Source organism: Carcharodon carcharias, chromosome 36 (genome assembly GCF_017639515.1).
Source record: "Carcharodon carcharias isolate sCarCar2 chromosome 36, sCarCar2.pri, whole genome shotgun sequence".
Classification (NCBI taxonomy): Eukaryota; Metazoa; Chordata; class Chondrichthyes; order Lamniformes; family Lamnidae; genus Carcharodon; species Carcharodon carcharias.
Window position 1 is genome coordinate 5,191,365 of NC_054502.1, and position 17,473 is coordinate 5,208,837.

Below are 17,473 nucleotides of genomic sequence, written 5' to 3' on the forward strand. Positions count from 1 at the left end.
GTAAAAAGAACATCACTCCAAGTGTGACTTTGGACAATTAATGTCAGCAGATAATTCAGTTATGGGGGCATCATAGCTGAGACCAACACTGTCCTCAGGTAGTATTCACACACAGGCACTAGATGGTTGGAGGAGCAGGAGCCTTTAGTGGTTTTGCACCTTTCTACCCTGGGACACCGAGACTATATTTTTTGTGTCTGTTGGCTCAGACCCGATTGGTGAAGCAGTATACGTTTGTAATTGTGTAGTGGCTGGGATAAACTGCACAAACCATAATGAACAAACTGCACATTTCATTTTCTCCTCTCTCCCCATCTGCTTGCTGTAGGTCAGTCAATGGTGTTTACAGGATTGGACTATTTGCGTTGAAAGATGTAAATGCTGGGACCGAACTGACGTATGACTACAACTTCCATGCATTCAACCTGGAAAAGCAGGTAATGTGGAGAACCTGGATGGCAACAGAATTTATAACTATTCAGACTGTACAATGCTATACTTCTGTCTGTATAAAATCATCAAAAAGCTGATTTCCTACATGGTACAGAGACCACTATTCTACAACAAATCTGTGAAGGGTTTTTAAATTTTTTTTTTGGTTACAGTACATGCTCTTTCTGAAATACTGTCTGAATGGTGTTGGGGGAAATCATTCCTCATATTCCTCACCAAAAACCACAACGTGAATATCCAGTAAGGTGTTCAAGTGTAACAGTAATGGTTTTCTGGACGTGCTGTGTACTAGAAGACTTCATTTTTTCCTCCTTTTAACCAGCATGATATTGCAATACTCCCAACAGATGAAAGTTAAAAAGTAAAACAAAAACAGAATTACCTGGAAAAACTCAGCAGGTCTGGCAGCATCGGCGGAGAAGAAAAGAGTTGGCGTTTCGGGTCCTCATGACCCTTCGACAGAACTTGAGTTCGAGTCCAAGAAAGAGTTGAAATATAAGCTGGTTTAAGGTGTGTGTGTCGGGGGCGGAGAGAGAGAGAGGGGCATCCTCTCTCTCTCTCTATCTCTCCACCCCCCACATACACACCTTAAACCAGCTTATATTTCAACTCTTTCTTGGACTCGAACTCAAGTTCTGTCGAAGGGTCATGAGGACTCGAAACGTCAACTCTTTTCTTCTCCGCCGATGTTGCCAGACCTGCTGAGTTTTTCCAGGTAATTCTGTTTTTGTTTTGGATTTCCAGCATCCGCAGTTTTTTTGTTTTTATTAAAGTTAAAAAGTATGTGTGTTTATTTTTCCTCCCTCTCTCCATTTTAGGGCTCCAAGGAGCATTCCTTGATCCAAAGCCCTTTGCTAATGGTGTTACCGAGTCACCATTTCAACAGAGTTGAAAAGGAGGAGGTTGGTTGTAGGAATAGAAGGTTCAGCAATCTGTTCTTCCTCAACTATCCTTTTGGAGGCCTACTTTACTCCTACGTCTATACCTCCCCCAAGCAGTCTGGCGATAGGAGCTTGTGTTGGGGAATTGTAGACACGAGCACACTGCTCTGCCTAAGTGATACTCCCCACTTTATATTGCACTGTTACTGGCACTAACTCAAAGCAATTAGCACAGCTGGAAAAGTTGCAGAATTGCTGTTTAGGCTGCACCAGTTAAATCTGCTCCCACATGTTTCCTTATATTTAAACATGAACATCATGAATGGCAGAGTAAGTTAGACAGCTGTAAATATTCTCATTTCACCTCTGGGTCCCAGAATTTGGAATGGAAGTCTCCACGGTCCTGGCTGCAAAGTTTGTGTGTTCAATGAGTTTAGGGCACTTTGTTTCATTCCAAATGAACATCAGACTAGAGCACAGAACCAACCTTAATGTGGAAATTAATTGACAACCTCAATGATTGATGTGGGAAATGAGCAAATATCAAATCGTGCATTAGAGGAGCTAATCCTTGAGGTCATGGCCAAGAAAGTGTAGTGGGAGCTTTACCCTGTATCTAACCCTGTGCTGTACCTGTCCTGGGAGTGTTTGATGGGGACAGTGTAGAGGGAGCTTTACTCTGTATCTAACCCTGTGCTGTACCTGTCCTGGGAGTGTTTGATGGGGACAGTGTAGAGGGAGATTTACTCTGTATCTAACCCTGTGCTGTACCTGTCCTGGGAGTGTTTGATGGGGACAGTGTAGAGGGAGCTTTACTCTGTATCTAACCCCGTGCTGTACCTGTCCTGGGAGTGTTTGAGGGAGACAGTGTAGAGGGAGTTTACTCTGTATCTAACCCCGTGCTGTACCTGTCCTGGGAGTGTTTGATGGGGACAGTGTAGAGGGAGCTTTACTCTGTATCTAACCCCGTGCTGTACCTGTCCTGGGAGTGTTTGATGGGGACAGTGTAGAGGGAGCTTTACTCTGTATCTAACCCCGTGCTGTACCTGTCCTGGGAATGTTTGATGGGGACAGTGTAGAGGGAGCTTTACTCTGTATCTAACCCTGTGCTGTACCTGTCCTGGGAGTGTTTGATGGGGACAGTGTAGAGGGAGCTTTACTCTGTATCTAACCCCGTGCTGTACCTGTCCTGGGAATGTTTGATGGGGACAGTGTAGAGAGAGCTTTACTCTGTATCTAACCCCGTGCTGTACCTGTCCTGGGAGTGTTTGATGGGGACAGTGTAGAGGGAGCTTTACTCTGTATCTAACCCCGTGCTGTACCTGTCCTGGGAGTGTTTGATGGGGACAGTGTAGAGGGAGCTTTACTCTGTACCTAACCCCGTGCTGTACCTGTCCTGGGAATGTTTGATGGGAACTGTGTAGAGGGCGCTTTATTCCGTATCTAACCCCGTGCTGTACCTGTCCTGGGAATGTTTGATGGGGACAGTGTAGTGGGAGCTTTACTCTGTATCTAACCCCGTGCTGTACCTGTCCTGGGAGTGTTTGATGGGGACAGTGTAGAGGGAGCTTTACTCTGTATCTAACCCCGTGCTGTACCTGTCCTGGGAGTGTTTGATGGGGACAGTGTAGAGGGAGCTTTACTCTGTATCTAACCCCGTGCTGTACCTGTCCTGGGAGTGTTTGATGGGGACGGTGTAGAGGGAGCTTTACTCTGTATCTAACCTCATGCTGTACCTGTCCTGGGAGTGTTTGATGGGGATGGTGTAGAGGGAGCTTTACTCTGTATCTAACCCCGTGCTGTACCTGTCCTGGGTGTGTTTGATGGGGACAGTGTAGAGGGAGCTTTACTCTGTATTTAACCCCGTGCTGTACCTGTCCTGGGAGTGTTTGATGGGGACAGTGTAGAGGGAGCTTTACTCTGTATATAACCCCGTGCTGTACCTGTCCTGGGAGTGTTTGATGGGGACAGTGTAGAGGGAGCTTTACTCTGTATCTAACCCCATGCTGTACCTGTCCTGGGAGTGTTTGATGGGGACAGTGTAGGGTGTTTACCCAGGAGGTTGTTTTGTATCAGTAATTTATTCTGAATGTGTGAGGTAATGCAGCGAAGCTCTACTTGCAATGATTGTGGTTTGTTGACAGATTGAAGTAGACTACAAAAAAATCACGTTCACCTTACAGAACCGCATTGATGGTACGGCACACGTCAGTTTAGTTAAGATGATCAGCTTGTCCAGTTGTACTCTGGACTTTGTCAGAAAGAGCTTTGGATTTCTTAAACCAGGGGGTGCTTGGGGCAGCTTTGAATCAAACCTTCCACACTCTTCCCACAATGGAATTTCCCAACAGCGCTGATTTGTCTGAACACCACTAACAGCAGATGTACCAGGCAAGCTCGGTTTAAAGAGTGAATTGACCTGGGAGCACCTTCACCTGGGCATTGGTAATATGACTGGCTTTAAAACATTGCCTGGCTGTTTTGTATGTTCCAGCAACTTTGTAAATGTGGAGCTGAGAAATGTCGTGGCATCATCGGAGGTCGCAGCCAGAGGATGAATGGATTGCTGAACAAAAATGGCCAGCAGGCAAACGGACAGAAGAAACCAGGCAGGTTGAAGGAGAAGAGGAAATCAAAGCACCGATTAAAGAAAAGGGTGAGTACTGTAATCCAGTGGCAAAGCATTATCATTGAGGGAAGGGGAAATCAATAGGAGATTCGGTTTCTTCATACTGAATGCTCTCCTTGACAGCTGATGAGAATCCTGGCTGCACTGTTTGTAGTCACATTGGAACAAAAGTCATAAACAATGCTCTGGACAAAGGGGTAAACCTAAATGTTATGTTGCCATCACTTAAAGAATTTGCTTTCTACCAAAACTGGAAAACAAATCCATCTTAAACAGCTAAACAAATGGATTCCTTTCGCAGCTGATTGGAGTTAAATATTTCCAGTCTATTTTTAACCTAATCTGAAATCTTTTCGAAGTGTTGTAATAATGGAAAGCCCCCTGTACCTGTACCCAGCCTGAGTGGACTGTTAAAGCCTCAGGCTCCTAATATATTTGTTGTTCAGTGGGAGTTAATGTCTGTCTTATTTTCTTTCCTTCTGTTGAAGGGGCTGACTCTTACTACAACGCATTCTTGGTTAACTCCTCCCCAAGCCATTGCAGTGATGCCAGGGCACATTGTAGCCGAGACTGATTCTCTCCTCTCCCACTGTCTCCACTCCCACACCTGCCTGCGAGGGACACTGCATAGTGATCAGGAGCAGAAATCCTGGTTGGCTTCGCTTCTAATCACCATTCCTTAGCGAAGGGACATTGAGGGACATAGCTGAGGAAGCGGTAACTGAGCACAAGCTGCAAGCCCAGGACATATCTGGGACCATCTTATCTTGCCCAGGGTAGTGTCATTATTCAGTGCAATCCCAGGAGAGCTATGTAATTGTTTTATCTCAGATACACATCATGTGCAATTGGAATGTGCCTATGGTTTAAGGGATGTCAATAATTAATGTGTGCTACTCATTAGAAATACCATTTCTGTTGTGTTTCCTCACAGAGAGGGCATGTGACAGAGGAACCAAGTGAAAATGTCAACAACCCTGCCAAGCTGAGCCAACCACACCAGATGAAGCCCATGTCCAACAGGGAGAGGTAGGATTTGCTGTTCACCACCAAAGTCACACAGCTAAGTGTAAAACTCTGCCCAGATTCTAGGGAGTGCTTGCTTAATATCATCAATCACAAATTATCACTAGGTAGTACAGAACATGAGTATTGCTGTGAAAAGAGAGACTCATCAGGACACATGCACGAACACTCAATCTCAAAGGGAGCAACAATTTATACAGCATGGAAAAAGGGTGCTGATTGGTTGGCAAGTTGTCTCATTGTTCCCTGTTGCATTCTCCATGGCAATGCTTGGCTAATCAGAATCGACTTCCAACCAATCAGCACCCTTTTCTCATGCAGGATAAATATAAATCGTTGCTCCTTTTGAAATTTGGTATTCTTGCATCAGCCCTAATGAGTGCAAGATGAAAAGCTTCGACAGCGCATTCAGCAACACTACAAAATTGCTCTCATAGCAAGTTGTTAAAAACAAAAGTCCTTCCCAGTCCTGTCCAAGCTTACTCCCACTTCACCCCAGCCCCTGAACACCATCCTCAAGGCCTTCACTGTGCGAGAATCTAGGTACCAAGGACTGAGCAAGTGTTCAATTAGGGAGAACACTGTACCACAGTCTCTGATCTAAGTGATTGCCTTACAATCCCAGGTATCTGTTAAAGGTGCTGCCAAATTTGTCCTCCAGTTGCTGCATGTTTTGGCAGGGGATGTAGTTGACATACAGCACAGGAGGAGGCCAGTCAGCCCATCGTGCCTGTGTCATCTCTCTGAAAGAATTACCCATTAATCCTAATCCCTTTCTCTTACCCCATAGCCCTGCAAATTATTCCTTTATAATTATTTATTCAATTATCTTTTGAACCTTAATGCAATATTTTTCCCCATGCTCTCTCTAGTTAAAGGTTGACCTGTACTTGACTTCCTCCCACCCCCACCCAAAAATGGCCTTGGAACCTTGTGGGGAATTATTGTGTTCCGGCTGTCATTGTCATTCTGACTGTCACACTCTGCACAGTCAAGAATGGGAGTCACAACGTTCCTGGTTGATGGGACTTGGTGCCCCGCTGGGTGACAGCCTTGTTCTCTCTGTATCATCCCCCACCCCAGGATTACAGGCACAGTGCACACAGCAAATTTCTGATTCCACACAGCCCATTCGAGAGTGTCCAGCTCTGAGTGGCGATAGGAATCTCTCTTTGAGCAAGGGAAATTGAGTAATCAAGACCAACCACACCACTCAGGCACATTGCCAAGCAACTGATTGAAGAGCAGCATTGATGGAGTGGCAGAATGCCCTTGGTTATTTTACTGTGTCCAAACCATGCTGTGCTTTGTGCTGTTGTGGTACTACCATTCACTGCAGCGATGCAGAATGAAGACAACTGACATTTTAGCCACCCTAGCCTAAGGAAAAAGCTGCTGTATGAAGTGTCAAAACAGTTCACAATTAAATTATTTCATACTACCAGAAAAATAGCTTTGATTATTGCATTCAGGTCTTGATTTATGTGTTACTAGTTGGCCAGGGTCTTTAGTGAAAGTGGATAATGCTGGAAACCCACAGGACACACATCAGCATCAGAAACAGACTGACATTTCAGATGGATTTTGCCTGAACTGATTTGGACCTCCACCTGAAACATTCACCCATCTGTAACTGTTTCAGGTGCTGATGGCAGGGTGTAATTTCTATTCCCCAGCATTCACAGATTATTCATGTGACCTTTGCTTCCGTATATGGAGCATGACTTCTTTATGGTTTATGATTTTCTTTCACTTGACTCAGAGCAATGACACTCAGTTTAATTTCCCCCACCCTCAAGCTACCCAGAAGTGCGAAGCTGTTAACTCTTGTTACTGAGCAATCCTGTGGATAACAGTTCTGCTCCAGTATATTGCCACAATGCCACTCTGCTGCTTGACCCTGGACTGTGTAGACACGCATGATTGGTCTGGCTTACTCCCAACACATACAATGGATAATGAGCAGAACCACCAGCTCCAACCTGGCATTAGCTGGTTTAGGTGCTTTCTGGTCTGTCCCAGATACACAAGGAGAATCATCTTTTTTTAATGTACGTAAGCTCCCTTGAACTTGCTATTGCATTAGGCGATACCGTCCTTTTGGGGGGTTTTAAGGCTGGTTGGGAAGCTGGAGCATCTTCCAAAGGCTGCGTTTCATTGCTGCCTGGAAGTGTTAGCAGGATCGCAGAGATGCTGAAGTGAGGGGTTTTGCAATAATGCAGAATGAACGTATCACTCAGGCTGACACCACTGATCAGCTGGTCCATCACAACATGACTTGCTTGTGTATGAGAAAGATGTGGTGTTCTTTGTAATTCGTCACACACACACAATGCTATCAGCTGCAAAAACAAAACAGTGCTGTAGCAGCAGCAGACAGTACTGCATGACTGAGGGGAGGATGGGGGGATTGGTGAGGCAACAAAGAATGTTGAGCTTTAAGTTCAAGTTTGAGGCTGCAGTGTTGAAGCTGTACAGTCCTCTGGTTAAGCCAGACCTTGCTGGTTTCATCTTGGTCACCAAGGCACTGAGGAGATATCCATGCCCTAGTAGTAGCACAAAGAAAGGACCACAGGGCTGATTGTCCTATGAATGATCCTACAGAACTGCATATTGGCAACCCCATGAAAAATCCATCACTGTTTCAAGGGAAGCAGTCCACCCTGATGTTGTATTAGATACACAAGTGCTTTCAGCCTTGAAGGGCATTTTATTGAAATATATAAGATACTAAATGAAGTGATAAAAAGTTAATGCTGTGCAATATTCCAAGATTAAGCATTGTCACTTCTGGAATTGCATCTAATTCGTATCCATGGCAGAAACTCTCCATTTGTGTAGAACAATGTTCCCCAAAGTGATCGTTTCCCTCTCTCCCAATCCTTACTGTTGTGTGGATGGAGACCTCTGTTTGTCTGTCGTGGAAGACAGCCAATTGCTTCTCCACCGTGGGTGAAATCTGTGGGTGAGATACAAGACAGAGACACTTAGTGTGGTTCAGAGGCAGAGCAAGACAAAAATAGCTCAGGGAAGGGGGCAGAGTGTGAAAACCCTGCAGAATACACAAAGTGAAATCTTTTGGGTGTGTGCAAGTTTATATAATGCTACATACTTGTGGTATTATTACAAATTAATCCTGTCTGGAGGGGATTTTGTCCAAGCTTAAATAAATATGCACAGATTTATAAAATGTAGAAGTATATATGCAGAGAATGCAGTTAGGTAGTATCCATTTTCTTTGTTAATTAAACTTGGCTTGTTTGTTGTTAGAGCTGTTTCAGATTTAGGCTGTGTCTTTTGGTTAATGTTCCATTTCCAGCCCTTCATTATGCTAAGTTAAGGCTCAGTGCAATTAGGATCCTGGCTCAATCTTTATATGTTACCTCAGAATGTTAGGGTGCTTGTTTAGCAATCCTGGTGGCTCAGCTGATTAAGAAAATTCCTAGATTTGATGCATTATCTGTGCTGATCCCAGCCAATTTAGGGAGGGGAAGATTATTCGGGATCCTTGCTGCTGATTTCAATCCAGGGATATCTGTCAGGTAGTACTTGTGAGTGGACTTCAGAAGGGCACAGAGTTTGACTTGAATTAAGTGTGTTTGTCTCCCAGTCAAATACCCTGATACTCAGACTCACCGACCAGGTCTAAGAATGATTCAACAGCTGCTTTGGAGAATGACTAGAGGGCATGCATTACTCACAGCCCAGATAGAGGCAGTGCATTCAGGGGAGGAGAAAGGATTGAAGGAGCGGCGAGGAAAGCGCACCTTTTAAAATTTGTCCCTGACTTTTATTCCACCATTACTGTGTCACTCCCCCTGATGTGAGGAAGATGGGGTTTTATTTCTGGATTGAAACCAGTGTACGGATCAGTACAAAAGAATCGAAATACTGGAGGCAGCCTGAAAATCTGTTGGAAGGAGAGGAATGGAAGAAGATTATTTTTTACTCCGTTTTGGATTGGGGAAGTATGTTCAGGGCTCAATCCATTGTCGGCTGTTGGAGGGGGGGAGCCCAACACAGTGATTGTGCTGAAGCACAGTTTTTTTTTTGCACAGCATTCATTAAGATGAATGAACACGTAATGTCCCACTGCCCTCTCAGTGTAATTACTTATTTTAACATGTCATAGGTATACTTTGAAGGCCACACTTGACAGGTTGTTTTTTTTAGGTGGGTGGGGCTGTGGGCACTGTTTTCAAAGTTGGCTTTTCATTTTGTCTTGGCTTTCCATCTTAATAGGAATTTTGTGCTGAAGCATCATGTGTTTCTAGTCCGAAACTGGGAGAAGATGCGGCAGAAACAAGAGGAGGCAAAGCAGGAGAACGACAACAGTCAGTCTGTGTCACTGTACACCCGTTGGAATGGCATTTGCCGAGACGATGGCAACATCAAATCTGGTACAGAGAAAGAATGAGTTTTCTTGGTGGGGGGGGGGCAATGAGAGAGTAGAAACTTTCTTGGTTGACGATGGTGTCCATGCGTTGTTTTAGTTTGTGTTCTAGTATTGAACAAAGAGGTTAGTCCTGGTGTTGAGAGTCGCAATGGGCAGGCACTAACTTTTCATGTCTGCATCTGTGTTAAAATCCAGCACTTACTCATGTGATGCAAATCTCATTTAGCTTGGGGGTGCTGGTCCGACAACGAATTTAGGGGGATCTAAATCTGGTTGCTAATGGGAATGGACCCACAATACCAAACTGCTCCTGAGAGTTGAGATGGGCCACTGAGGCAGATGAGATTACTCTGTAGAGAATGCACTTGATGCTGATGCTGGGTGGGGGGCAGTGCCTGCAATTTCCATCACTTTGCCCCTGAACCTTCAGCACAATAGGTGTTAGAAACCCCCTGGTGGAATTGCTGCTAAGGGATTGACCAGTTTTCTACTCTTGGCTCCCAGCTGAAACATCAAGTACCCCTCAGATTAGGTAAAGCATAAATAATATGCACAATAAAACTCACTTACTTACAGATGGTAAATGTCAACCTCATCTGCCAGGACTGGCCTTGTCCCCTGGTCACTCTTCAAAATCACCTGTTTGATTTTTCTGATAAAATGAGTTAATGTTTGTGTTTCTAAGCGAATGTCAGTTTCACTACCGTGTATTTGCACTGTTTGCTGAGAGAAGCTGTCATCCGTGTGTGACAGCACAATATGAATTCTTTTTCTTTCGCCTTTTTTGGGGTGTGGGCATTGCTGACAAACCCAGCATTTGTTGCCCCTCCCTAACTGCCCTTGAACTGAGTGGGTGCTGGCCCATTTCAGAGGGCAGTTAAGAGTCAACCACATTGCTGTGGGTCTGCAGTCACACGTGGGCCAGACCAGGTACGGACGGTTGATTTCCTTCCCTAACGGGCATCAGTGAACCAGTTGGGTTTTTATGACAATCGACAATAGTTTCATGGTCACTAGCTTTTACATTCCAGATTTTATTAATTGAATTTAAATTCCACCAACTGCTGTGGTGGGATTTGAACCCATGTCCTCTGGATTACCGGTCCAGTGATGTTACCACTACACCACTGTCTCCCCAAGCACAATAATCCAATCACAGTTGTGTGATTCCACTTACCCTCTCTGTGGAGCACAAAGGGGATGCTATCATGGTGAATTCCCCTGGAGACTTGATGTGGAGGGTAAGCGAATAATAATGCTTAATATGAACACAGCCTCAGAATACGACTTTCCGAAGCTGAGTTTGAGAGTAATTTTCTTTTGTGAAAACAATGTAGGACAAGGTAGCAGTTATAAGGTGAGTTTTGGGTTAATTACACACGTTTTGCTCTGAACTATTGGGTGACGTAGAGTGTAATGATGCCACCTGGTGAGAAAACACCTGACAGACTTTGCCCATCCGAATGTGATAGTTTCGTCCCACTCACCCTTGGCACCGCGCCTCACCCTACTTATCCTAGTTCCAGGCTTGGCGATTCTCCTGCTACATTAAGAGCATTTATATTGTGTGCTTTAAGTAAGAGAATGTCTCCAAAGACTTTGCAAACCCATGAACAGTAGTCTAGTGGTTATGTTGCTGGATTAGTAATCCAGAGTGTGAGAGTTCATATCCCATTAAGGGAGATTGAGAATTTCAATTCGCTCTTTTTTTTAAAAAAAAAATCAATCTAGATATTTTTATAAATCCTGATATTGGTAAAAGTGGTCACGAACCTATTGGATTGTCATTAAAAACCCAAATGAGTCCTTACTTGGTCCCACGCCAGTGTAATTGTCTCTTAACTGCCCACTGGCCTGGCATGCAATTACAGGGACACCATGCACCCAGGGATTGGAATTTTGGTGGAAATGGACATCAGTATTACCATTGATAAAAGCTCTGCCATATGCGCTATGATAGATGAAGCAGTCATAGACAGGAGGTATGTTTATCCTCCCACTTAAGAGCCTATATTGATTTCATATCGGATCTATTCCAACATCTGTAATTGCATGGCATGTCCAGCTACAAATGTGTGCCTCTTTCATGTTCATGAATGTGCTTTGAACAGATATTCAGCTCTATTTTATTAAGTCATTCTTACTTTGCCCCTTTGCAAATTGTGCCTTTATCAGGCCAAATGAGAGAGGCAACAAGCTTTTTCTTGGTCCTGCAGAAGAGGATGAGTAGAGGGAGGCAGTGTCGTAGTGGTATTGTCACTGGACTAGTATTCCAGAGACCTAGGGTAATGCTTTGGGGACTCAGGTTTGAATCCCAACAATTTTAATTTGGGTTAATTACACACGTTTTGCTCTGAACTATTGGGTGACGTAGAGTGTAATGATGCCACCTGGTGAGAAAACACCTGACAGACTTTGCCCATCCGAATGTGATAGTTTCGTCCCACTCACCCTTGGCACCGCGCCTCACCCTACTTATCCTAGTTCCAGGCTTGGCGATTCTCCTGCTATTTTAATTCAATAAAAATCTGAAACCATTGCCAGTTGTTCTAAAAACCCACCTGGTTCACTTTAGGGAAGGAAATCTGCTGTCCTTACCCAGTCTGGCCTACATGTGACTCCAGACCCACAGCAATGTGGTTGACTCTTAAATGCCATTTGTTATTACTTAGGGATGGAAAATAAATGTTGGCCTAGCCAGCGACGTCCACATCCCCTGAGCGAATAAGAAAAGATATCGAGGTGATATGGGCAGCACATCCAGGGGCTTTACATCTCATAGTTTTATTGAGGTGAGAGTTGTTCAAGACGTTCCTTCAGAGCAGAGGCAGGGTTGTAAGTAGCTAGTTTTCATCTCAACTTTTGCTTGAGGCTTGTGAATTCTGTACATACCGTCTAGTCCTCCCAGTTAAATAGCTTGTTATACTTTCAAGATCACTGATTCATTCCTCTCATTTTTAAAGCATCTAATTATGAATCAAACCTACCTATTTAGCACATCCATCTTCTTCAGCAATGCCTGTTTCAAAAAAAAAAAATCAAAGCAGGAGCAGTAATTCCAAGCGCTGGGTCAATAAGTGAGTGAAATCTGGTTCTGATTTCTGCATACTGTGCACCAGGGTTTGACACACTACTCACAGGCTGGCTTTCTCATTAATCAGCAGAATTGTGCAGCTTCACGTGGTGAAGGAGCGCAGTGCCATGTAACACCATCAGTTATTTTTCCTTCGCTTTGTTGCAGATGTTTTCATGACCCAGTTTTCAGCACTCCAAACATCCCGTTCGGTCAGAACCCGGAGGCTAGCCGCAGCGGAGGAGAACATCGAGGTGGCACGCACTGCACGTCTGGCTCAGATCTTCAAAGACATCTCTGATACAATCATTTCGTACAAAGGTATATCCCTGAAAGTGGCGTCCAACAGCACTGGTGGAAATAGGAGCAGGAGGGAGGAGTGCATCCATCCTTCCTCGCCCGCTCCTCCTTTCAATTTAATCATGACTGATCATGTATCGTAACTCCATTTACCCACCTCAGTTCTGTAACCCTTAATACCCTTTCCCAACAAAAATCTATAACTCAGAATTAACATTTTTAATTGACCCCCAGCCTCAGTAACCTTTTGGGGGAGAGCATCCCAGATTTCCACTCCCCTTTGTGTGAAGAAGTGCTTCCTGACATCAGCCCTGAACGGCCTGGCTCTCATTTGAAAGTGATGCCCCCCTTGTCCCAGATTCCCCCCACCCCTGCCAGAAGAAATAGCTTCTCTCCAGCTACCCCGTCAAATCCTTTAATCATTTTAACCACTTTAACCACTTCGATCAAGTCATCCCTTAATCTGTTATACTCAGGTAAATAAAAATATAGCCTGTGCAACCTGTCCTCACAATTTAACCCTTGCACTGCCAGTAAATGTTGTCAGTGTGTTCACATTTGCAGGAGGCTACTGTAAGTTGATAACAATTCAATGAGTTGACCTTTTTTATATAAATGAAATCTGTTCATCTATCCTTTTCACTTTTAATCAGTATTTTCCCATTAATCAGGGGAGAATGACACAAACTAGTATATATTTGTAATAATATCTGCCTTTAATAGTACATATAATTATTAATTACTTGGTATCTATGACCTGCTACAGTCCTGATTCAATAATTCTGCAGGTCATTGTTTTAATTAACTCTTCGGGCTTTTTTAATATATGCTTCTTTTCAAAATGTCTTTAGATTCATCGGAACAAGCACTGGCCACACCCCTACTCAATCTGCCATCAAGGAAAAAGTAAGCTATTTGTTTGTTGCATCATTCGAGTATCATTTTCCAGATGGGCAATAAAGGTCACTGAAGGAGTGCCACAGGGTTTTCTAAATTATAAGAACAGGAGGAGGCCATTCAACCCCTCGAGCTGGTTACGCCATTCAGTGAGATCCTGGCTGATCTGCCCGCCATGGTTCCATATCCCCAAGTACCCCTGGCTAGCAATAATCTGTTGATCTCTGATTTAAAATGATAGATTGAGCTAACATCATCTGCTTTTTGTGGGAGAGTGTGTTCCACCCTTCTACCTCCCTTTCCATGTAGAAATGTTTCCGAACTTCTCTCCTGAATGGCCTGGCTCTGGTTTGAAGCTTCTGTCCCCTTGTCCTAGGCTCTCCTTACCAATGGAAAGAGATTCTCTCTATACCTGATCATTGTCGTTCAAACTCGTAAGAACCTCAATCAAATCACCCATTAACCATCGATATCCTCAGGAACACAAGTCTCATTCATGTAAAATCTTCTCAAAAATTAATCCTTGGAGCCCTGATAACTGCTGGTGAATCTCAGCTGAGCTCCCTCCAGGGCTCTAAAGTGTGATGCCCAGAACTGTACGTGGTACTACAGATGTGGTCTAACCAGGGCTTTGTATCACTGTAGTAAACATCCTCTCCTTTATGTTCCAGCTCTCTAGTTATAAAAGCTAATGTTCCATTATCCTTTTTGATTTTGTTTGTCCTGGACGACTACATTTGAGTGATTTGAGTACATGGGCTTCTAAATCTCTTTGGATCTTGGCTGTTCTTAACTTTTCATCAGATAAAAAAAAAAATACTTGGCTCTATCCCTTTTTTGGTCCAAGGTGGATGATGTAACCCTCACCTGCTTTGAAATCCATCTGTTACAGTTCTGCCCACTCAATGTCTCTGTAATTTTATGTTCCTGTCTGCACTACTTACTGTGCCACCAATCTTAGTGTCATCATGAAATTGAGGCATTCAGAACAGAAGATGTTGGATTCTGACCCCTGTTAGGTATAACATTAAACTGTGGTATGGTCTGCCAATAATGTGGTTTAGGTATAACATTAACCTGAGGTATGGACTGCCTGTATTGTGGTTCAGGTGCTGCATTAAACTGAGGCATGGACTGCCTGTATCTTGGTTTAGTTATAACGTTATACTGAGCTATGGTCTGCCTGTATTGTGGTTCAGGAGAGAGACTACAGAACTTTGAGGTACAGAGGGATCTGGGTGTCCTGGTTCATGAATCAGGAAAAGTTAGAATGCAGGTACAGCATGTGATTAGGAAGGCACATGGAATGTTATCATTTATTGCAAGAGGAATGGAATATAAAAGTAGGGATGTTTTGCTGCAGCCGCAAAGGGCCTTGGTGAGACCACATCTGGGGTACTGTGTACAGTTTTGGTCTCATTTTTAAGAAAGGATATGAGTACAGTAGAAGCAGTTCAGAGAAAGTTCACTCGACTGATACCTGTGATGTGGGGATTATCTCATGAGGAAAGGTTGGACAGGCTGGGCCTGTATCCATTGGAGTTTAGAAGAATGAGAGGTGATCTTATTGAAACACATAAGATCCTGAGGGGACTTGACAGGGTGGATACTGAAAAGATGTTTCCCCTTGTAGGAGAGACTAGAACCAGGGGATACAGTTTAAAAATAAGACGTCTCCCGTTTAAGACAGGGATAAGAAGAAATGTTTTCTCTCGGTGGGTCATGAATCTTTGGAACTCTCTTCCCTGGAAAGTGGTGGAGGCTGGGTCATTGAATATATTAAAGGCAGAGGTAGGTAGAGCTATGACTAACATGAGCCAGAGCATATCGGGGGTAGGCGGAATGTGGAATTGAGGCCACAATAAGATCAGTCATGATCTTATTGAATGGTGGAGCAGGCTCGAGGGGCTGAATACCCTACACCCGCTCCTAATTCATATGTTCGTCTGCCGGTATTGTGGTTCAGGTGTCATATGAAACTGAGGTACAGTCTGCTTGTATTGTGGTTTAGGTGTGGCAAACTGTGATGCTGTCTGCCTGTATTGTGCTTCAAATGTCGCACTAAACTGAGGTACAGTCTGCCTGTATTCTGCTTCAAGTATCAAATTAAGCTGTTTCTACTTGTATTTTAGTCCAGGTGTGACATGAAACTAGTGTGGTGTGCTTGTATTGAGGTTCAGGTGTGACATGAAACTGGTGTGGTGTGCTTGTATTGAGGTTCAGGTGTGACATGAAACTGGTGTGGTGTGCTTGTATTGAGGTTCAGGTGTGACATGAAGCTGAGGTCCGGCCTGCGTGTATTTTGGTTCAGATGTGACATGAAGCTCCTGTCCAGGTGCAATATTAAACGGAGGCACCATCTGCTTTTATCGTGGTTCAGATGTGACATTAAACTGTGTCTGCCTGTATTGCGGTTTGGTTGTGACCTGTGATGAGTTAGTCGATCTTGGGGCAATACAAATGATCCAGAAGCCCCTGCGTAAGGAAGTGTTTGTGTCAGCGGGTGGGTGTGTAGGCATGTGCGTGTGTCAGCATGTGTGTGCGTGTTCCCTGAGGATTTCATGTGATTGCCCAGCCCTTGCCTTTTCAGCTCCCCTCATCTCCTCACTTGTCTAGGATCATACAGAAAGTTGATGAGGTATCCAGTCCCCATCGACCCAAACCCTTCAGGAAAGGAGGTGAAGAAATCAGAAAGTTAACAAATATTTTGAAGAAGTTTTCTATATATTTTCCCAGTTTAAAGAGCAGCCATGTTAAAAATGCTGAAGGTAGCTTGAGTAGCAGAGTATCGAGCCTCTAAGTTAGAGTCCCAGACCCCTAAAGAAAAAAATATCATCAAAAACATAAATCCACATTGAGAAAGGACCTATCAGTCTCACAGCTTCCAGAGCCCAGGCACAACAAATATTGTGGGTTCTCGCTTTCTGTACATTTCCCTTTCGATCCCCCCCAAGTGCCCCCTCACCACCACCTCTAAACTGACAATGTAAAGTTGACTACACTTGAGAAAGTAATTCAATGGTAATGAAACACTTGGGAAAGTCCGAGGATGTGACAAGGTACTAAATAAGTCCCAAGTTCGATCTTTCTTCCACACTTACCTCATCCTTTCGCCTGGTTTCACTTTGCTGATGTCCTGCGCTCTGGGCCTCTCTCTTTCACCTGGATTTCTCTCAGACTCCTGGGGAAAAAGAACAATCCCCCCACAGCTGTTTGATCCTGTCGTGCGATTGTTGCCTAAGTGCTCACATCTGTGAAGCTTGGCACTGTGCACTTCCTGTAAGACAGTATTAAACTAATCAGTGATGGATACCGTGGGACCTGCTAATTGCTTTTCGTATAAGTAGGTGTTTGCTACAGCAGAGTTCAATGAAAAGTTGAGGCAATCTGTTGAATGTAACATTTTTGAGAAATAATTTCACTGTCAAACCTGATACTCATGTTCCAGTTAATTTTGATTAGAATCATTCCCTTTATTCCAGAATGGAAAATCTTAGCCTCAAAGTGGCACTCTGCTTATTACCATCAGAACATTTAACATATTAAATCCTGCATTAAAATAAGAATAAATAACTGTTTACAGCACAGAAGCAGGCCATTCAGCCCAACTGGTTCATGCTGCTGACTGTGCTCCACAGAAGCCTCCTTTCACCCCTTTTCATCTCACCCTATCAGCATATCTATCCTCCTATTCCCTTCACTCTCATCTACCTTCCGCTTCAATGCATCTCTGCGATTCACCTCAGCCACTCCCTGTGGGAGTGAGTTCCACATTCTCCCCATTCTCTGGGTAAAGAAGTTTCTCCTGAATTCCCAAT

The 17,473-nt window shown here is 44.0% G+C and overlaps 1 protein-coding gene across 4 annotated transcripts in view; it reads left to right on the forward strand.

Annotated features, from left to right (window-relative positions):
- The window catches only part of ash1l (ash1 (absent, small, or homeotic)-like (Drosophila)), a 230,621-nt gene that overhangs the window by 190,250 nt on the left and 22,898 nt on the right, over positions 1 to 17,473 (forward strand). For 3 of the 4 annotated variants that reach the window (XM_041179673.1, XM_041179676.1, XM_041179675.1), the window contains exons 13-18: positions 329 to 437; positions 3,829 to 3,990; positions 4,898 to 4,992; positions 9,232 to 9,389; positions 12,627 to 12,779; positions 13,610 to 13,664. In XM_041179673.1, coding sequence (XP_041035607.1) covers positions 329 to 437; positions 3,829 to 3,990; positions 4,898 to 4,992; positions 9,232 to 9,389; positions 12,627 to 12,779; positions 13,610 to 13,664 — 732 coding nt within the window. The remainder of the gene's footprint in view (positions 1 to 328; positions 438 to 3,828; positions 3,991 to 4,897; positions 4,993 to 9,231; positions 9,390 to 12,626; positions 12,780 to 13,609; positions 13,665 to 17,473) is intronic. The other variant, XM_041179677.1, reaches the window with a different exon arrangement.